Source organism: Candoia aspera, chromosome 5, assembly GCF_035149785.1.
Source record: "Candoia aspera isolate rCanAsp1 chromosome 5, rCanAsp1.hap2, whole genome shotgun sequence".
NCBI lineage: Eukaryota > Metazoa > Chordata > Lepidosauria > Squamata > Boidae > Candoia > Candoia aspera.
Window position 1 is genome coordinate 86,518,750 of NC_086157.1, and position 22,959 is coordinate 86,541,708.

The 22,959-nt window shown below is 39.6% G+C and overlaps 1 protein-coding gene across 1 annotated transcript; it reads right to left on the reverse strand.

Moving 5' to 3' along the window:
* Window positions 1-1,542: 1,542 nt before the first annotated feature.
* Window positions 1,543-16,709, reverse strand: LOC134498363 (uncharacterized). The gene is made up of 4 exons (XM_063304439.1): window positions 16,542-16,709; window positions 10,295-10,753; window positions 6,166-6,306; window positions 1,543-1,676 (listed from the first exon to the last, which is right to left on the reverse strand). Exons 1-4 carry the CDS (start codon window positions 16,651-16,653, stop codon window positions 1,672-1,674), a joined length of 717 nt encoding a protein of 238 aa, XP_063160509.1. The 5' UTR covers window positions 16,654-16,709; the 3' UTR covers window positions 1,543-1,671.
* Window positions 16,710-22,959: the final 6,250 nt, after the last annotated feature.

Below are 22,959 nucleotides of genomic sequence, written 5' to 3' on the forward strand. Positions count from 1 at the left end.
CTCCCTCTATTTGCCAGTTATCAATCAAGCTGGTTGCCATAATCTTGGTTTTTTTGAGGTTTAGCTGCAAGCCAGCTTTTGCACTTTCTTCTTTCACCTTCATCATAAGGTTCCTCAGTTCCTCTTCGCTTTCAGCCATCAAAGTGGTATCATCTGCATATCTGAGATTGTTAATGTTTCTTCCAGCGATTTTAACTCCAGCCTTGGATTCCTCAAGCCCAGCACGTCGCATGATTTGTTCTGCATACAAGTTGAATAGGTAGGGTGAGAGTATACAGCCCTGCTGTACTCCTTTCCCAGTCTTAAACCAGTCCGTTGTTCCGTGGTCTGTTCTTACTGTTGCTACTTGGTCGTTATACAGATTCTTCAGGAGGCAGACAAGATGACTTGGTATCCCCATACCACTAAGAACTTGCCACAATTTGTTATGGTCCACACAGTCAAAGGCTTTAGAATAGTCAGTAAAACAGAAATAGATGTTTTTCTGAAACTCCCTGGCCTTTTCCATTATCCATCGGATATTGGCAATTTGGTCCCTAGTTCCTCTGCCTTTTCTAAACCCAGCTTGTACATCTGGCAATTCTCGCTCCATATTTGCCTTCTTGTGCTGGCTCTATCCAATTTTAATTTGTTCCCAGTATGACCTAATTTCTTTCTTTAAGCCTAACACTGCTATGTGACTTTTTGCTGTTGTATGCTTTTAATAAACTCTCAATACTATTTTAAACTGATATTTTTGGCAGCATTTGCATGACCACATCATCACATATGTCATCATTTTGACCTCATAGTGGCTTCCTATGGATGCCACTGCTTGACTAACCAGTCACTTTATTGGAACACTTTCTGATGAGACACACACACACACTTAGTATCCTGCCCAAGCCTCTTTCCCTTTATGCAGAAATGAGGCTGCTTTTGCGAATGATCATGGCAATAATTGCTAATTCATGCAGTTTTGCTCCAATTTTATCAGCTCACCTCTGTTAATTATCCCAGTCCTCAGTTATCACTGTGTGTCACAAAGTGTATATTTATAATACATTTATGTTTGGTTCTCATCTACATGTTGCAAGTTTCTAAGTGCACACCTTAATTAGAAAAGCATTGCATTGAAATATTCAGAAAGTTTTATTCTCGTCTCCCCACTTTTACTCCATTTGCACTACACAATGTGTAACCATTTATCTGCATAGTACAGAATTGAACAACCATCTATAAGAAAGCCCTGATGGCTAATTTAGTTAGAAATGCAATGGCAGGAGGGAATACTCTGAAGAGAAGTAATGGGGGTGCAGTCCTTATTCCTTCCTCCATCTTCTGTCCCTTTCCTTTCAAACCACTTACTTGGTTTCCCAGTCTCAGTTTTTCAAAGTTTGTAATACAATTATTAACATTGGCTAGAATAGCCATTATGTTGTCATCCATACTGACAAGCAAGCCATTGATTAATATTAGCGTAAAATGTAAAAAATTTTTTCCATATGCTTATTCTATGAATAAGCTTCATATTTTTTTTAAAAAAATGAAGTATATGATCTAAAAGGATGCTATAACATTTTATTATACTTTTAGAAATAAAACACTTGAACAACAGACTGTTTTGCTTCTATTCATTAACTATGCAATTCTTGTCATGCCTGATATTATTCTTTAGTCGAATGCTCCAAATTATGCTGAGGGAGGAAGAAAAAGAAGAAAGTAAATGAGCAGTGAAGTAAAAAAAAGTGACAAATAATATAAATCAATTGCAGATTCTTCCAGATGGAGGGAATGAATGCCAATCAAAAGGCATTGTGCAGCTATTCTGCTTTTCCTCTCATAATTTTTGTTGTTCTTACACTATAAGAGAAAAGATTGGAAAAGCAAGAAAATGCAGGTATGAATTAGTCAAATTCAGTTTCTACAAATAGAACAAGGCAACTGCATGGGGAAAGCCCATGTAGAAGTACCCAAAGCATTTACAAGTGAATTGTCACAGGTAATTCTACCATCCATCCATCCATCCTGCCATTCATTCATTCATCCATTCATATACCGCTGTGATCCAAGACTTGTGGTTAAGAACATAATAATCCTATTGATCAAGCCAAGGGCCTTTCAGTTCAGTATTTTGTTTCTCACAGTGGCCAACCAGAAGCATCTGGGATGCTAAAGTACATGAAGATATACCTCCCCCCATCATTGTTGCTTTGCACTTGATATTTCAAGGCGTGCTGTCTTGGTTGTAGGTAGCAGTGAGTCTCAAGACTAATGGTTTTCTTTATTATTATTATTATTATTGTTGTTGTTGTTGTTGTTGTAAACCACCGAGAGTCCCTCCTTGGGAGGGAGATGGGCGGTGATAAAATTTGATTAAGTAAGTAAGTAAATAAGTAAGTAAGTAAAATAATAGTTCTTGAGAGACCTGTTCTCCAATTCCTCTTAAAACCATCCAAGTTAGTGACCATTGGCATATCTTCTGGTAATTAATTTCATGGATTAATCAAGTGTTAATTCAGTTAAAATGCAATGTCTATAACCACATTGACAATATGTATTGCAGCAACATATTTGAGTTGTAGAAACATATGAAAGTACCTCAAAATGCATGTCATTCATGAACTAAATCTATGTCACTCTGTTTGCATTTTGAGTATTTGTTCTGATCTTCTCTTCTGCTTCAGAAGATCCTTTGTTAATATTTAATTGGCACTTTTAAAAAAGGGAATGAAGATATTTGCAATAACAAAATAAGCCACTCAGATATTATTTTTGATAAGCAGCATACTTTTAGATTTGTTTTATTTGGGAGCCTAAATAAAGAATAACATGAAAAGATCTTAGATACAAGTGCCTTCACTGCAGGCTTCAAATTCCTCTGAGGCTACAAAGCCCTTCAGGATTTTGCAGAAGTGCAGCTCCTTTGACAGAAGAGTATTTACATTCCTAGAGAAGCTCCTGGCCAGAAGATGTTAGCACATTTCTGAAAATCCAATCATTGCTGATCATAAACTGTGCAATATGCTTTAGTCAGCTGTAGTTGATTCAATGAACCTCGGTTAATCAAATGGGTTATCCTGCTGTATGAACCCCATTTGTTTTACAGTCCCATCCCTTTGAGACATTTAAGATTATTTAAGATGCAGCTTTCAGCCTTTTCCCCACTAGTGATTTTATAGCATCTTCTAGCCTCACCCAGCCATCATTTAGGCAAAATAATGCCTGTCCTCACTAGTACTAAATTGACACAATTATACTTGGATGATTTTATAAGTGAATAGTGGGAAATGGTCTTAGCACAGGTGACTAGCATTTAACTCTTCAAGTTTTTTTAAAAAAAATTTGTGCCTTGAGTGCTGTGCCTGTTTACAGAACATTCAGGAATCATCCCTCTCATAATACCGAGGCTGTTCTTTTGATCTGAATGCTTTTCTTTTTTTTAATTGTAATATATTTGCTATGTATCCAACAATTTAAAAATACGTACAAAACGATGTGAAATTTAGTCTTTTTTCCCCCAACACAAAATCATTCATATAAATGAGAGAGATGTACACACATATACAGAGAGAGAAGCAATGGCAACCAACTTAAAATCAAACTTAAAACAGAATAAAATAATTTATTTTGTTAATATAACGACTACCCTTGTGTAGATTAAGGGTAGTCGTCCTGGTCAGGGGGAGAACTTTTAGAATGTTGAGATCTTTTGGAATGTAATGGATGCTCTCATAAAATGGCTGCCACAGAGGGAATTTTCTGTTCATAAGAGGCTATCGTCACGAAGAGTCGGAAGCGACTAAACGAATAAACAACAACAAGAGGCTATCGTATTGGGGGTGGTCAGTCCCAAAATGCCCAAGTTGTTCTCTATCTCTCCATCTTATTCTTCGCTTTTAATTCTAAATTTTTATTTCTTTGGCCTGGGTAGATGAGCACATTCAAAGACAAAATGACATTTTTAAAAAAAGATCTATGAGCCTATCAATTTATTATATATTATTTATTTGTTAGATTTATATCCCACTTTCACTCCAGGAGTCCAAAGTGCCATGCATTGCACTCCTTCCTCTTATTTCCTTTTCCCAGAACAACAGCCCTGTGGGATAGGAGAGAGAGAGAGATAGGGAGGGAGAGGGAGAGGGAGAGGGAGAGAAAGAGAGAGAGAGAAACTGGCCCCAAATCACCCAGACAGTCTTGATGGCAGAGAATGTATTGTATTGGAACCTGGGTTCCCTGAGTCCTAGTTTAGTACCTCAAGCACTACATCCCATAAGTGTATATAGTTCAAATTAATAAAGTCAGATAAAGCAGGGAGCCTGGTGGACATTAAAGGAGGCCTATAATGGCACATTCATACCCACAGGCATTTGACAGCCCCAAGAATGGGGCCTTTATGTTTTCAGAACATTTGAAAATGGGTATAACAAGACTTTCACATTAAATAAAGCTTTAAAGAAAAACTGGAGTTCATGTTGAAAGAGATGGATGGACTCAGAGGAATTTGGGGGATTCATTAATCCTCATTCACTAGGGGATTCAGTCCTAATAAAGAGGCTTAGCCTTAGCCAAACAGACTTCATTATTAGGATACAAACTATGCCATTAACCATGGCATAATCATGCCTTATCAACACCAAACTTCCCCCTTGGTCCCACAATGTTGCCCTCATCTAAACTCCAGCCCGTGGGTAAGACCAGCCCTAGCTGTCATTTGCTGAACCAGTACAGAAGCAGTATTTTCCCTGATGCCATCAAGAACAGCCTTGTGTGTAGGTTCTGTTACATTCTGCCACTGCTGACTATGGAAACAAAGTTAGGTGACCAGCAATGGCAGTAATCAGAGGTGTGTTTTGGAAGTCTTGCAAGGTACAGGATGGCCCCCTCTCCTCTAGGCACTAGCCGGCTCTACTCCAGCATCTCTCTCCCAGTTTTTGCTTACCCATTAATGGTTTGCTTCCTAAGCTCTGTCAGTTCTCCACCCACTGTTTCTGACATCAGTTTTTCTCCAGGCTTACACCAAATGAGAACAGAGGAAATCAAGGCTCCTCTTATTCATTTGGGGAACAAGGAGCATCTTTGCCCTGACCCACTTCCCAATAGCCTAAATGGATCTTCATCTTAAGATGCAGCAGCCTCATATTGCAGTGTCCCAAATTATAAGAGGGGTTTTGAATTGGGCTTTTCTTGATCATTATATGGTGTTGTTGTGAGGTTCAGTTGGTCATAATTATTCTGTTTTTATTGAATGTCATTGTGAGCCACCCAGGATTATCATATATATGACAGGCAGCCATGCAAGTCTTCTAAATAAATAAATAAAATATCTGCTAGTTTTGCTAAATTTATTTCCGTTATTTTCCCTACTTTTCCTGAAGTAAAAGACCCAATTCCCGGGAGCTAGTCAAATTCAATTCTTCCGCTCTGCAGGACTTAGCTAGTTGCACAATCATGCCTCCTCCTTCACTAAGGCAACTTTTGACCATGATATCTTCCTATACATGTTTAATTTCACAGTATTTCAACTTAGGAGAAGCCCAAATGGTATGTGAAAGGAGCAGCAGGCAATCCAGACTAGAGAAGAGAGAGTGAGTCCTCAAGTACAACCCAACCCATATCTGCTGCAGGATCCTGATTACTGGGTCTTTTCCTTGCTGGCTGATAATTAGAAAGGAGACAGCAATAAAGCCAGAGGAAGGAAACCAATCACTAGCGTCACACAAAACAGGATAAACCATTCAGAACAAACAGAATAGAAATGGTATAGGGTTTGGCAAGGGGGATGGAAGTTCTTATGCGGGCATTGTTTATACAAACACATGAATGGGGAGATAGTACATCAGCTCAGCAGTGGAGAAAGTCCCATAAATTATACTGGACTGGATAAATGAATAGACTAACCAGGTATAAGGCATGTTCCTATATTTAAGTATTCATTAACATTCAATAACATATGCAAGGTATCACATACTAGAGAACAATGTGCCAAGGCCCATGTTGTTATAGTTTACTGTTAAAACTGGGCAAAACATCTTCAGAAACCAAAAAAACAATATTTAAACATCCTTTTAGGTCACAATTCTGAACTAGCTGAAAATAAATGCTTGGACCACATATATATCTTGCATTTATTAGCAACTTAATACAATATTATATTAAATGATCATGCACTTCATACTCTACCTTGGTGGGATGTTGCCTTAGCACATGGAAGACACTTTCGCAGTCGAGGAGTTAAAACTACAATCAGAACTATCAGACCTCCAATGCCAGCAGCCACCATGCCAATGATTGTTCCAATGGATTCTTCTATACCAAGCCATCCTAAGGGGAAATTCATGGCTTAATCAGAAATGTACTGTATTGAACGTAAAGCACCACAAGAGAATCCACATGGCAAAATGTTGCTATTGTAGATGTTTCTGTATGATCATCTTACTTCAGCCTGTAGCTACAGGAACTTGGTTAAAAAATTGAAGTATCAATCTATTCTAACTTTGATCTTTTTTCACATGTATAAGAAACTCATTCATTCTGTCAGGACTGATCTACCCAATCAGGACAATCCAGGGTGAAACAGCGGTTAATGCTTTCACTGGTATTCATTACCACCATTTTTCCTCCCCTCCAACCAAGAAAATATGAGCAATCCTAAAAAAAGGAAAATGCCTACCCTTTTCTGCTAATTAAAACAAAAGCAACACAAGGGAACTTTCTCTCAGCTGGACCTGCCTTACAAGGTTATTGTTGTGGAGGAATAAATAAACAAATAAGTCCAATTTAAATCTAGCAACTGGTGGTCAATTTGAAAAGGCCTAAGCCATCTGAGGCCTAGGAATCTGAAGCATGTTATCATATTATAACTCCCAAGACACAAACTGGCACCAAAAAGTCTGCTTAAAATAGTACTTAATTGTTTAATGGTTGATTAGGAGACACACAACAGCAAACAGAAATGTAGATGGGGATGGCATTTAGAGAAAAGAACTTAGGTTCCAGGACCAAGTATGAACAGAGAAATAATGAGTGGCTCATCCAAAATAATCTCAGCCAAAATAGCTGTCAAAGGAAACAGGCAAGCCCTGAGTACCTCAAGAATAAAATAACATACCCTCTAGCTGGCAACTTACTGAATATAGAAATCTGGGTACATTGGATTTTCCTTCCTAAGGAAATTATCGTTCCTAAAATCCTTTCTTCCCAGCATGCTGCTCCCAGGAAGCCTCCAAGAACAAAAGCCTCTAGTAAACTCCTTCCTGGCTATTTAACCTTAAAGGTGGGGATGATTGTATTTGCTTGAGGATTTAGCCATTTGGCCCTCTAAGACTTCCTTATTATTGAAGTCCACTCAGATACTTCAATTAGTGTAGAATGTGGCTGCCTGTGTAGTCACTAGGACTACCTGATATAGCCATATAATACTAATATTATAGAAACTTCATTGGCTGCTGATTAGTTTCTGTGTGCAGTTCAAGGGTGCTTGTGATAGCCTCGTAATCTCCAAGACTGCTTTCTCCAAATAAAATCTTTATTTTTAGAAAGCTGTTAAAAACCTGGATTTTTCAAACAGCCTTCAGGAAGGTAGAGCAAGGAACAGCAAGTATGTAAGATATATGGTGGTGCTATCAGTGGAGATGTAATTTGCTGAGTGTTGTGACAGATGTATTTATATTAGAGATGTTATAAGTTAAGGCATTTGAGTTGTTGACATTTTTTTTGATATTGTTGTATTTACTGTGTTGATTTTTTTTTCTTGCTGTAAGCTACTTAAGAGTCAAAAGATGTAATATAGTATAAAAGCGAAGGAAGGAAGGCAGATACTAGGTTACAATCACTTCTGTACAAATTTTGATCTAATGGGGACCTTTAGAAGCTTGCTGGGCTAGTGGTTCTTGTTACAATGTGCAACATTTATTTATACTTTTTGAGCACTTAAACATGTACCCAGTGTACCTGAGCCAATAAAGCTTCTGTATGGCTTTGACATGGAAAAAGTGTGAAAGGAAGGACATTTGGGAACTAGAACACCAGTGTCCCTTCTCCTCTCCCCTTTAAAGTCCTCATTCTTACCATTTCTAAAGCAAGTGGTGTGATGGCAATACTGTAGAAGGAAGATGAAAGAGAAGAAAAGAAGCAAGAAGACTGAAGAAAGAAGGAAGAAAACCAGAAATAGAATGAAGTAGCCAGTGAGGCAGCAGCTGAATGACAGTGAGCAAAACAAGCAGAGAACGTTGGCAGTGACAAAGCACCACAAGAGGATATCAAATAAACTCTCTCTTTGACCAAGATGGTCCAGTCAGCCAAAGACTCAGGAACTGAAAGTTTATTAAGTGGCCCACAGGCATTGGCACCACCAGATCACCTAGGTGCTAGCATACCCAGGTGAGCCCAGGTCCTGGCAAGAGTTTCCCAGAAGTCCTGAAAGTTGACATCTGGCACTCCAAAAACAGGTGGCAAAGGATCCAGTGGAAGGTAGACTAGAGCAGCAGCCAGCTCTAGCCCTTTCAGCAGCCACAAACAAGCTGCAGCCTTCCAGGAGCAACTAGGAGTGATCTCAACCCTCTACCCAGCAGAACAGAAGCATGTAAATGATTATGAGGGACTGTGGGTTAAGGAGTGGCAAGCATAGACCTGAAGTTCCATTGGGCTTAATGAAAAAGGGCCAAGCAAAGCAAAACAGTAAAATAGAAATAAATAGAAGAATTTAGAGTAAGACATAGAACTGTAGGAAATAATTAAAGATAAGATAAAGAGGATAAGAATTAGTGAACAATGTAGTGAAAATAGTTTGTTGATGTAATAAAAAGAAACATTATTTGATTATAAAGAAATCTTTATCATATACAAGTAAGAAAAATCACATTTAGAATTGTGTGTCTCCCTGCCTCTGATGGGTGCCATCTCACAAGCTGAACCTACTGTATGACAGAGATTTGAAATTTTAGTAATTTAGTTCTGACCTCACATATAATAGCAGACATTACAGTGCTACACATACTTCACCTGATCAGCTAATAACATTGTCAAATCTTCCCACCAGTGGCAAGCAATCAGACTAACTTGCTCAAAAGTCACCAATCTTTCCAGAAAGTACCTACTGTCTCATGAACTGTTATACCAGAAGAATACTGCCAAGTCTTTACCACATTAGAAGCCCTTTTCTCATTGGCTAGGCACGCTATAGTGGGCATGACTTGGCCACTGCAGCCAATCAGGACATTTATTTCTGAGATTAATTTGATTTTTTTTAATCACCAAAGTTATTCTCTTTACTCATTCTGCAAGCCTTGGGTTAGTCATTTGAATTATAGTCAACATGCTGTTCATAAGGACACTCTTTCCTCAAAAGATCAGGGTTGAAATTGGCACACTTTTATTGATCAGTACCGCCACTAGATGCTCCAGTGCCCCTTGTGGCTTGTAGCTATGGTTACCAGATCTGGGTTGCAAAACTCCAGTTCATCAGAACATGGCAGCAAAGTAGTTTTTCCTAACTCTTTGCTTGTCATCTAATTGTCACACAGATTTTTGCAGCTCAGACTTGTTAGCTCTACTTGTAGAATATGATTGTAATTGCCCAAGTCATCTTTCCCTTGGAATCTTCCAGTGTGTTAGTGATATTTTTATGGAAGAATTCCTTTTAAAATTATTCAGAATTGGACGTTAGTGATTGCTAATTTGAAATCCATACCCCATTAGGATCCAAACCCTCTGTGGAATAGCTACATCTTAAGTAAGTCCAGGGGCTTCCATTCCTCAGGAGACAAGGTGTTCCAGGGCGAGGGGCAGCCACCAAGAAGGCCTGCCACCCAAGCCCCCATCCCCTTTACCTCACAGGGGGTGAGGAGCCTCAGCAAACCTTTCCCTCAAGAACTCCAAATCTTTTCAGGACAGATGGTCCTACAGATACCTGGAAACCAAGTCATTTAGGATATTAAAGGTAAAAACCAGCAATTTGAATTTGACCTAGAGCAAACCAGCAGCCAGCCTAATGACCATATATTTTAACATGTATGTGCATCCTCTCACTGTAATTTGTAAACCATGTTTCTATGGCTTAGTGTGCTTTGTGAACCTAGCTTATTTAAGAAACCACAATTAAACATGTATTCTCAGACTATGACATCTTTAAGCCAAATGGCCTAGTTTTTACAGTGCCCCTCAGAGTGCTTTCAGTAAAGACTTTTATTAGGCCATCATTATGGGAGGAGGAGGAGGAGGAGGAGGAGGAGGAGCTTTAACTTATAGTTTATCTGCAAGCATTCTAGAAAATCTCTGAAAGCATTAAAAAAACAGCAAAACAAAACTTTACCTAGTGCTCTCTGGATTCTAAGTTTTGTGCCATCGCCTGTCACCACATCACCATTGGAAAGGATCACTTGGCAGTAATAAGTGCCATGATCACTGGCTGATACTTTTAAGATAGTCAGTGAAGCATCACCTTCTGATAAATTCCCAACCATGAAAATTCTAGTGTTGTTTTCCAGGACAGTGACATTATTTTCCATGATATCCTTCTGTCCTTTTCCGTCCCGCTTATACCACTTCACTGTGAGGTTATTCAAAGATGAACCTTGGGAACTGTGGTACTGGCATCCAAAGACCACTGTTTCACCCTCCTTGGCTTTCTCTTTTTCTGGAGTCTGAGACAAAAATGGTTGCCATGGCTGAGAAGTCATTATCTTCATCCAAAGCTCTGTAGGGTGGGGAGAGGAATTGCTTGAAGTGGGTGCATTCTCCTGTGTGGCATTAGAAACTCCAGCATAAAGCACTGCAAAGGTAGAAAGACAGATCAACATTTTGGACTCTTTCAGAACGTAACAATACTTTAAGGCAGTCTTCCTTATACTGGCACTCCCACATATGCCATTTCCATAATTCCCAGCCAGCAAAGCTGGATGTGTCTGTATCTGTGTGGATGTGGGTGTTTATGTTTTGTAAACGGGGTGATTTGATTATATAGTTTAGCGGTTCAGTGAAGATCTGCTTCAGAGTGGATTAGAAAAATCCAGAAATGAAGGGATGAGAAAGTGCTGATTTACACGATATATGTTTGGGAGAGAAGTATGTTTCAAACTTAAATCTAACCTACATCTTCAGGATTTGGCAGGAAAGAACCTCAGGGCATTTCCAGACAACCATCCTTATTGTTACCGAAGACTTTTGACTGCACAATTTAAATGAAGCAGAATTTGAACAGACTATTGGGAGTAAAAGCACTTTTTCATGGGTCATTTGAAGCAGTATCCATCCATTCCTAACCATCAGAAAACCATCCTGGCATAAAATTTGCTGCCCCTTTGCTGAGTCCTATCCTTCCTAGACACACTGCTCTCAAATGATAGTCTTCTTAGTTAATGTGTACAGGGCACATTCCCCAATTGCTATAGGAGTTGCAGTGGGGGATTAATTTCAATTTAATGTTGCAATTGCACCCCATTTGGAATAGGCCACTATCTGTACCACAGCAACTTTTTAAATTGGTATTCTACAAATGGGTGCAATCAAGCCATGAAGAAACATCTGCACAACTCATTGTAGCCCTGCTAGTAAAATTTATTCTGAACTACCAATTCACTTTTATTTTTGTCAGTCTCCTGCAAATTCAATGTTTGTGGGTGGAGGTAGGTAGGAGTAATGTGGCAGGAAGGAGAAACTACAAGGTCTGAAAAAAAAAAACTGCTTAAAATTATTCCTTCTCAATACTTCCTAGAGGCTGTTTTAACAGAATCAAATAAGAAGTAACACACTCAGTTAATGGATCTTGTGGTTTAAGCTTTTTAAAAATAGGATAGCAAGAAATTCAGATTTGATCAATGCAACAGCACTGCCCTGAATATTAAACTATGGTGTGACTCAGCAGAAATGTATTTGTGCATGTGTTTATATCCCTATGTATAAAACAGCTGCTTGATAGACCCATATACATATTTATTGCAATATTTTTCTTAAGCTTTTAAATGATTGTTAGTATCCAGCAGCTTCATTCCAACATAACGACCTTTGATTAGGGCCTTATGTTTACAAAATCCTTTGCTCTGAAGCAGATAAAAGATATGCAGCCATTTTTGGTAGCCTTTAAAACAGGTGCAGTTCTGAAGAGATGACATTCTGAACAACACAAAAGGAAAGAATAAAGACTCAGTAAATACAATATAGATTTTAGGTATGAAAACTGCATCTTATGCTTTAATATCATGCCAGCTGGGCATTTCAGTCTAGCTGTTCTGTGATTAATATGAAGTACCTTTTGGAAAAATATTTAATTTAATGTTCATTTTTACTGTACTTAGAACTATTACTTCACCTGCTGTTATGTATAAAATATTACGAGGATACTGTTTCACTTATCCTTACAATTTCAGGTGTACAACAGTGTTTTCCTCCCCTTGACTCTGCTATTTCCACATAAACTGTACAGTACATATTTCTTCATTTTGCAGATGGTGAGGGTGAGTGTTAATGGTTTGGTCAACACCACCCAGTCAAATCCATTCTGTTTTTCTTACTACTGTTGCTTCATTGTTTTGGCCAGGGAGGGCTTTAAACAAGGCTGGGCAACCTATATCCCACAGGTTGTGTGTGTTCCTTCACGCCTCTGTGTATCCCAAAGTCCCACTACTTACATTTGGCAGCACATTATAGAAACATTTAACCCCTCCCCTCACTTTTTTTTTCTGTTGATTCTGTTGAATGTTTGGATGTAGTTGCTGGGAACTTCAGATTTGGTCACTTTCCGTTTTGGTCTGGTCCTGATTTGCATAGCTTGGGCTGAATCCTGAGACCAGGACCAGGGATGTTCCAAAGGGCGGGAGCCACTGCAGAGAAGGCCCGCTTCCTGGGCCCTGCCAGATGGAACTCTCTTACAGACCGGGTCCATAACATGCCCTCTCTGCATGATTGGGTGGGATGGGTTTATTATCCTTTATAATAAATGAGCTGCTGCAATATAAACTTTTCAGGGACATTGCAGCCTGCAATAAAGAAAATTACCAGTGCAGGGATGACTGTGCATAGATCATTCAACAGGAAGGGGCCCAGACAGTTCATCAGCAGATTAAAAGTACTCCTGGATATAGGTACCCCATGAAGAATCCGAAAGGTATACTGGCTCCAAAATCTTGAAGATCTCATACCTACAGGGGAATATGACCCCATGAACATCAGGCAGAGGCACTTCCCAGGATACATCTATTTTCCCACTATCAATACTTCTGTACCTTAATTATGCATAAACGTAATTAAAGCAGCAAACTGACACTTGTATTTTTTTTCACTTTTTGCCTAAATGTAAAAACCTCAGATATCCATTGGATTTAGAATGGGGATGAAATCTTTGAAAAGCTTCCCCAAATTCAACACTAGAGAAGGAAGATCTCTTAACATTAAATATTGCACTCTGATTTTAATTCTGGAAGTGATTTTAGCTCTTCTATCAAATTTATTCTCATTGTACTATACTGTAAGAACAAATTTACATACACAGTTAGGTCTCAGTTTTACACTGATATTATATCTGTTGATTGTGCATATAAAGATACTATTTTTAAATATAGAAGTGATGCCTGTATATTGATTATGCTCTTCTAATAGTTGAATCAATGCCAGTTCTGATTATATTGAAATACCAGAACTTGTTTGGAGTGTGTGCATTTGTTTGTGTGTGTTAAGCGTTAGAGGAAGCTTGTGATTCACATCTGTCATATCATATTCCAGCTCATTCTCTTGGGGCTTCATCATAAAGGTCACAATGCAGGGTTGGCTTTTAATATTGCAAAAGGTCACTAGTCCAGGGGTATTTATTTCTATTGTCCATCTCCTATAAATATAAGCATGCTAGTGGGGTCCTATTTTCATCTGTGATGCATACAATGATATGATAGTATTTACTTATATATGCATACATGATTCCAGAATGGGTTACAGGAAAATCTGCCCTGCTACCGTTACTGCTGCTTCTGGTTTGTGGCACTCACTTCCTCACTTAGAAGTGTCTGACCCAAGGCTGTGGTTATAAGTGATGGAATTCCTCTGTCAGATTTTAGATGCAGTTACCTTATTTCCAAGTTTTCCTCCCTTGCCTGCTATTTTTTGTCCTTGGTGCACAGCTCTTCCTCTTAGCTACAGGAAGTTTTAACCCACTGTACATCATCCCTGAACATAAGAAGAGCTGTGCTGGATCAGTCCAGAGGCCCATTTAGTCCAGTATTCTGGTCATCCGAATGCATCCAGAAAACACACATGCAGTCCATGAGGGTTGTTCCTCCTTAGCAATTTTTTTTTAAAGCCTGCTCCCTGTGATTCAGGAGATACTACATTGCCGTCAAGGCTAATAGACACTGACAGGGTCTTCCTATGCTAATTTGTCTAGTCTAGTCTTTTAAAGCCATCTAAGCTGGTGTTTGTATCTACATTTAAAAGCAGCAAATTCCACACAAAGGTTTTTTTCTTCAGTCCAGAATCTCCCTGCATTTAGCTCTAGTGAATTATTTCAGTTTCTAATATTGTGAGAAAAGGATAATTTCCCCCCCCCCTCAGGTTCTTGATTTTCAAACAGTGCTTACTTTATACAATTTCCTTTAGTTGCCTTATCTTTTGATTAAACTCCTGACCTTTCCCATCTTCTCTTGCCTTTGCCCTCACAAGATAAAGCTTTTTCTTTCATGAGCACTTTCTTGCTTCTATTTCTTATAGGCATTATTATTTTCAGATTGGTTCCTTTTCTTTGCCCCTTTTTGTAGGGATTATTTTGATTTACCATTTGAGCTTTTTCATTCTTTGTTCCTTTCATTCCCAGATTCCCAGACCCTCTTCCCAGTCCTTAGCTTCCTCTGTATGAGGTTTTAATTCATCACAGAAGTAGGATCCTTCACTCTGAGAAATCACATAGTCAGTCAGTAGCAAAGGCTTCTCTGTCACCAGCACATACAGTAAAAATGGTTGTCTTCAGCTATTTTATTTGTTATGAAAGAGCATGCTATTTATCTACTACAAGGCAAGAGGGGGATGTAGCAGCAGGTAATCCTCATGGTCACTCCATAATGCCCATACTAAAAATTCACTTTCTGTAGAAGTGGTAGTCCCTGGCCCACTTTGTCTGCATTCAGAAGTTAAACAGGCTCTGATTTGCCTAGTATTTGGATGACAGTCCTCAAAGGAATATATAGGCTGCAAGCTAGACAGGAAAGTCAACAATATCACTGAAAACAAAAAGCATTGGCAAGCCACTTTTATTCTTTTGACAAGAAAATGGCATGCCTCTGTCCACACAGGCACAAGTAGTCAAGTTTGACTCAAGTTTACTAAGAATTCAAGTAACTGAAGCAACATCATGCATATTAATATAGCAAATACTGCTGCTGTAGTATCTGAAGATTTTCAGTTAGACTGTTGTCAGCAGTTGAAAACCCCTTGTGGAAATGAGAAGTGTACAGAAATCTCATATGTGTAAAATATTGAATATTACTTATTACAAACGTGAATAAAGCTGAAATGACAGGTCTACATTGGTATGATCATTTACAAAGTATATGCCTGTGTTGTGAAAGAGAACTTCTAACAACACTGCTTTTATATTAAGAACTTTTTTTCTGGGTTTAATCTGAAGATATAATGCCCAGAGCCAATTCAAGATTTATTTATTTATTTGTTTGTTTTTGCTTGAAGTAAAACAGGGAATATTCAATCAGCCCCACCAGTGAAAGTGCATGCTACTTAAGACTAGCCAAATTATTTTGGCAGCTGAGGCAGAAAATCCCAGATATAAAAGTACTGTGACAATGGCAAATAGCTGCTTTTTTATGACATCTAAAACCAACTTCCTGAGGCAGCCTTGTTCTGCCTTATGATAGGGCTGGTGTTGCAAAATGCAAAGGAGATCAATGTTCCTATGCTCTGTGGCTGTATAGAGGATGTATATTTTCTTAGTCCTAGATAGATAATGAACCTCTCAGAATTCCCTTAATTTAGGGACACAAGGACCCTGTCTTACTCCTTTGTATCTCCTTTCTAGATCTCCATATGCTGCCAGGTGTGTGAAAAAACTGCTTTGTCATTAGATGTTAGAGCTGGTATATTGTAGAAGAACAGGCATAAAATCCTGTGGACAAAGTTGCTCCCAAATCTTCCATTTTCTATGCTTAAGTGAATATACCACAATAATCATAGTCCCTTGTCATAAACAGAAAAATGTTAAATAATGTTTTAAAAAATGGCACTACAACATCTTTTATGTTTTGAGACTCTATTGTTTTACCAAAAAAAATGAACAAGTACAAAACTAGAAAGTATACGATAAAGAGGTGAGAACTACAAAGTTTGTCTACCAAAACTTTTCTACACTGCTCAAGTAATCTTTTATATAACAATTTATGAGACAGTTAGTTAAAGATCCCAGATTCACACACCTGATATTTGAAATTAACCCCCCTATGTTTAGTGGAGCTTACTCCCAGGAAAATAATAATGCTTAAGTTTATCACAAGCAACAATCGGAGAAGAAAATGCCACTGTCATCTTTCTCAAAGTGAAAGAAAATAATTGCTAGAATAATTACTTACCTAACATGAGAGAGATCAGAAGGAAGGGCATTGCCCAGAGGTAACATTTGGGGATCTCCTGATGCACAGCTGAGTATGTACCCATTCTCCTTTTGCCTTTTGTATCAAACATATATGGGGCAAAAGAAAAAAAGTTTGTCTGCTTGTTGGTGTTGCAGAAGAATAGGAGCTCACATTCTGCCCAGCAAATGTCACACTTACTAAGGTTACCACAGCTTTGACTTCATAGCTCTCTGTCTGTTGCTTAAAGGACTGCCACTTTTGGACTTGCTGAAGCTCCTTGCCTGAAAAAGTGCTAATCTCTGTCAGGGAAACTGCAGAGAGGAACATGGAAGAGGCGGGGAATATGTTAAGAACAGTCTCTCGGCTAAACCCAGAATTTACACTTGACAACCAGATTTTCAATTAGTCTCTTTGCAAAACCCTGTGTCCCCTAAATCCCTCAGAAAATACATTTGTTCCAGATATTATTTATACCATGAGAATTATTATGGATTATGTGTCTCTAAAATGAGACAAGTGTGATTCATAGTTCCTGATGTTATTGTGACTCTATAGGGCATATAGGGTAAGCTAATTTTGGTTGGAAGGAAAAATGAGATGGAAACATTTCAAAAAGTAGATCTTATTCCTGAATAACATTTTTCTGCTTTCTGAGGGTGAACTTGGTTCAGTCTTCCTGATTAACTTAATTTTGCCTTTGTTCAACTGGGGTTTTGAAAACAGCCCAAGTAAACTTCCTTATTGTTGTGGAGGACCAATACTAATTAAAGAGTCTTTGCCCAAAGGAACAGTTACGGCTTAATCTTGGGACTTGTTTTCAGTGTCAGGGCTTTAACAATGAATTTTATTCACCATCAAGTAATTGCTACCAGACCCCATGTCTGGGCTCATACTCTAGATGGCATATAATCACTCCCCAGTGCATCATTTATAGTAAATGATTGTTAATTCAAGCCTATTTGGAAGTTGTATCATTTGACCTAGAAGTCAAAGCCTCTAATTCTTGGCAGGTTTTTATCTGCACGTCAGTACCCATTTCCATGCATTTCAGCCCTAAGTATCTTATGATGTACATTGAGGTTATTTTGGAGAAGAAATTGGGGTATCTCATTTGGATAAAGTCTCAAATTGTGTCATGGCTATTGCAAAGCTATTAAATTCTGTTTTTCAGATTGTATCCTGACATGTTAATATTATAATCTACAGATAATTTCAAATGTTATACACCGTACTTCAGGTTTATCTCCAGAATACAAAAAATACATTTGTATAGCAGAACAGAACTTTTTGCCCATAAAAGCCATCCTTTACCAAGTCAGCAGCAACTCCTTAATTGCTGAAGAAACTGTCGGCTTGTTACCAGGCAGCACTCACAATGACTACACAAGGCTACTTGAGACAAACCTCTCCTCCCTGCACTGCCATGCAAGGTGCTATTATATGCACAGTGCTCTGGATTAGTAATTTAAAACTGGGCCAATGGCGAGGATTTTCATAAATAAGTTTCGGTAAGTGTCATCTGAAATTGTGGAATTGCAATTTGCTCCACTTTTTCTCCACTGCCAGGACATCCTCTGACTCCCCACGGTACAGGATTCCTTCCTTTACAGGGTACTCTACCCACTCATCATCCTTTGTTGTCACTGCCCTCCTACAACTTGCTAAGGAAAGGTCTTCTATATCAACCTCTGCTTGTGCTGAAAAGGCTGCTCTCTCTTTTTATCTAATTTTCTAAATGCTTCCTCTTTACACTGCTGCTTTCCAAGAACAATGGGTCTTTTTTAGTGGGAAGATAAAATCGCAGTGAGTTCCTCTGCTTTTGTAACTTTTTAGCTTAAGCCCCTGTGGTAACTTCTGTTACTTCTTCTTCCTGGTATTGCAGTGTACTATCTTTAGCTACCAATTGCCCACATATTGGCTGGTCAATACCAAGAATTACTTCATATGGTAAACTGTTCACAATAACAACAGTGACTTTCTGTTTCTGATCTGAGATTTGAACCATGCTTTAACCAATGAGACTTTTCGAGTTTGCTCAGATATACTCGTTGGCACCACCATGACAGCCCTAAATGCTTATTCGCAACAAAACCAATTTAATTTAGAGTTATTCTTATAGCAGTAGGACGATCATAATAAGTTTCATGACCAAATGTTGGAATGTAGCCATTCTGGTGAGGTTATGAATGACACAGTATAAGCCAAATACCTACAAGGCACATGTGTTCCTTGTTTAGTGACTGCAATTGGAACTGGCAACTCAATCGTTAAGTGAAGCTGTTGCTAAGTGAAAAATCACCTGACTGTGCTTACGATTTTACTTCAGCTTTCCTTTACTTTACAGTGTTAGAAGGATACAACTCCAAATAGCTAGGTGAGCCCAAATGGCCGGGAAACTTGACTCACAAGCAAGCTGGTAAAAGGGCAGATCTTAATAGCCTTTTTCCCCACTCCCCCACCCTTTGGAATGCTCACTCTGGTGCTGGGATAATTAGCAAGAATGAATATTTGTATTTACATTTGTAGGAGAGGAAGGGATTACAAGAGAGCAAGCAGGCACACAATGGGGAATAGACATTGAAAGGAATGCGCTAACACTGGCTGTTTGCTTAGGAGGCAAATTAAAGCCTTCAGTGTGAAACTGATTCAGGTCTTGTCAGTGTTAGGCAGCAGTCCCAGCGGGCAGGAGGGTTCTAATTAATTAATTGAGGTCACAGAGCTGAGCTTGTTAACTTGCAGTGAGCACTTTTTAGGGACATGCTGTGGTGCAGAGAAAAGCAGCTCAGGAAGAGATAGCTTGTTTAGGCAATCTCTCCACTCTGAGAGGAGGGGAAAAAGAAAAATGGGTCAGGTACAGGACCACGCATATTAACAGACTGTAATGGTGAATATGTGACTGACAGAGAGACACTGCAAAGGATGTAAATGGTTGCAAAGTTACATCATAACTGCACTTCGTTGCTGTCTGATGCAGTTGCTAAACAAGGACTGCCTGTACTAGATAGTCTACAGTGTGAATTTTGAATGTGTCCTTTATCATGGACTCATTAGCTGTGTTAGGAACCCAACTCATAATTAAGTGAATCACGATCTATTGAATTAACCTAACTGTATGAGTTGGTGTAACACACCGTAAACTAACCACAGTGGTTGAGCTTTCACAATATAGCAGACTACTAACTAACCACCCATAGTTTGGCCTATTAATGTTTGGGGTGAACTTAGCTACACTACATGATTTGTTCAAGCATTTTTTTTTAGTCTCAACTAATAGTAAACCTCAGGATTAAAATCCATAAGGAGGGAATGACTAATCAGACCCTGTTCTATAAACTAGGAGCAGCAGATGATAGCGACTGCAGCAAAACAACGCTACAAGCATCCAAGAGACAATAAATTGATGCAGTTCATCATAGCATTTTTTTAAAAATTGCAGTGATAGGTGCTTATTTTGTAATTTTTCTGTAGATATTGTCTTTAAAGCACCAAACTAGTAAAGTCTTCCTTGAGCCAGATGTGACCACTAGCAACTTCACAGACTTACCCATGCAGTTTTCTGGGCAACATTACAAAAATCGTCTGCCACTGCCTTCTCCAGCATGCCTTTCACCTTTCCAGTCTAGCCAACAGCTATGGCATTGCCAGGTGATCTCAGTCCAAAAGCTATCCTGGTGCCACCTTCCTTGGCTCCTGAGACCAGCCAAGGTCAGCCTGGTGCTGCCACCTTGTGCTTGTTCCCATATAATAATGTTGCATTCCTTTGCCCTCCCCCTCTGCTTTCAGAAGGCCATTTACTCCAGAGCTAAAACTGCCTAGCGCTGTTCCTGGTCTCCTCATCTGCCTTAAGGAGAATAACACCACTGACCACATTTCAAAGTTTCTTATAAGGATTACAACCAGACAGTTAGTGCAACTAGATAATTTTAGATCCTGAATTAATGACCCTAAAGCACTGTTTCTCAACCTTGGCAACTTTAAGATACATGGACATCAACTCCCAGAATTCCCCCGCCAGCCTTGCTGGCATTTCCCCTTGCTGGCAGGGGAATTCTGGGAGTTGATGTCCATGTATCTTAAAGTTGCCAAGGTTGAGAAACACTGCCTTAAAGGGATCCTATAGATAGCTACTTATATTACTTAGGAATAAACACCATTTTATAGTGGAAATATCTACTATATTTCAAAAAATAGGAAAAATTAAATGAGTATGTGTTACTATGTTCATGTCTGGGCATACCCAACCCAACTATAAAATATTGATTTAACAATAAAAAAGAGTGCTGTCTGAGCAGCGTCAGCCACTACTGCATCTAAGTAGTGATTCCCTCTTCCCAGACTTTAGACGAGATCAACCCGCTGCACGTATGATGATACTTTGTGCACTTGAAAGCCTGTTGTTTGTTGTTTATTCGTTTAGTCGCTTCCGACTCTTCGTGACTTCATGGACCAGCCCACGCCAGAGCTTCCTGTCGGTCGTCAACACCCCCAGCTCCCCCAGGGACGAGTCCGTCACCTCTAGAATATACTTGAAAGCCTAGTAGATGGGAAATATTATTGCAGAGTTTTAGGGAAAGGTTTCGATTCCTTTATGATAAAGGAAACGAACTCTGCACTTGTCCAGATGGTCCTTCGTCCTAGTAACTCCTGCGACTGAGCTACAACTCTGGTTGCGCTCTCTCTTTGCTCAGAATGAGCTCACTTCTGGATGGAGGAGAAATAAGGGCTCTTTCCCGAGACTTCCCAGCGCGAAGAAGCGCCGCGGGCTTGCCACGGAAACAGATGCGCAGGACGCTTGTTTCTACCACCAACGGCCACTTGGTGGAGCTACGTGGTCCTATTGTGACCATGTTGATACAGCAGCGCCATCTTCTGGCAGCCAATCTCCCAGAGGATTTCCCTGAATCCAAGATGCCCGCAGCCTGCCGAGCGTCTTTGGATCGCCCATGACAGGTACTGAGGTCCAGCGCCTTCAGAGGGCCAGCCAAATACAACGTTGTATTGCTGCCCTGAATACAAACTGTTGGGGAGCCTTCCCGTTAGACTATTTGCTGCCGGCTTCTGCTGAACTACCAGCCCCTCTCCCTCCCTTGGGGCTCTTCAGCTAGGTTGGGACGGCAACGGCCAAAATTCCCGGGCCTCATGCTGATGGGGAATTCTGGGAGTTGTAGTTTCCATACCTTTGAAGAGCTCAGGTTGAGGAAGGCTGCTTAAGATACAGCAGATCCCACCTTTCACTCCATTATATCCTTGACTCACTTGTCACATTGTTACCCTTGAGCTGATTGCCTCATCTGTCCAAAGTTGTAGCTGTTCTCTCTTTTGCCATTCTTGCTCAGCTCACAGCATTTTTCAAAGAAATGACTAGTAGACACAGCTCATTTTAAAATCCACATACTGGGCTGCTGTTATCTGTTGAAGAAGCATACATAGAAACTCATGGGGATTCCTACTCTTCTGACATTCTCCAAAGGCTCTTACAGTATTTCTCTTTTGTGTGCTACAAACAATTGCCCATCTGCATTTTTCTTGTCAGCCTTTCTTCATTTTAGCCTAGCACATTGTGGGAATTTATAGATCAGTATGATATGGGAACTCAGAAACCTTGATTCCAAAAATCATGGTTACACTAGATTGTACCTCATACAAATATAACCATTACAATATGTTGACATATATTTAATGTCAGTCAGTTCTATGACTACAGCAAAGGATTGTTACCTTGTCATGGTGCTGGAGCTTGAGCACCTCAATGATGCCATGAGCTAAACCGTGAAGGGCCACCCAAGGCGGGAAGGTCATGACAGAGAGGTCAGACTAAATGCGATCCCTGGGGAAGGTAATGGCAATCCACCCCAGTATTCTTGCCATGAACACTAAATGGATCAGTACAACCAGAGATATGTCGGTATACCATTGGAAGATGAGACCCCCAGGTCGGAAGGTGGTCAAAATGCTACTGGGGAGGAACAGACGAGTTCATCTAGCCCCAGAGGTGATGACGCAGCTAGCTCAAAGCCGAAAGGACGGCTAGCGGCCGACGGTGCTGGTGGTGAACAGCGAATCCGATGTTCTAAGGATCAACAGACCATTGGAACCTGGAATGTAAGATCTATGAGCCAGGGCAAATTGGATGTGATTATTGGTGAGATGTCAAGATTAAAGATAGATATTTTGGGCATCAGTGAACTGAAATGGACTGGAATGGGCCACTTCACATCAAATGACCACCAGATCTACTACTGTGGACAAGAGGACCATAGAAGAAATGGAGTAGCCTTCATAATTAATAGTAAAGTGGCTAAAGCAGTGCTTGGATACAATCCAAAAAACGACAGAATGATCTCAATTTGAATTCAGGGCAAGCCATCTAACATCACAGTGATCCAAATATACGCCCCAACCACAGATGCTGAAG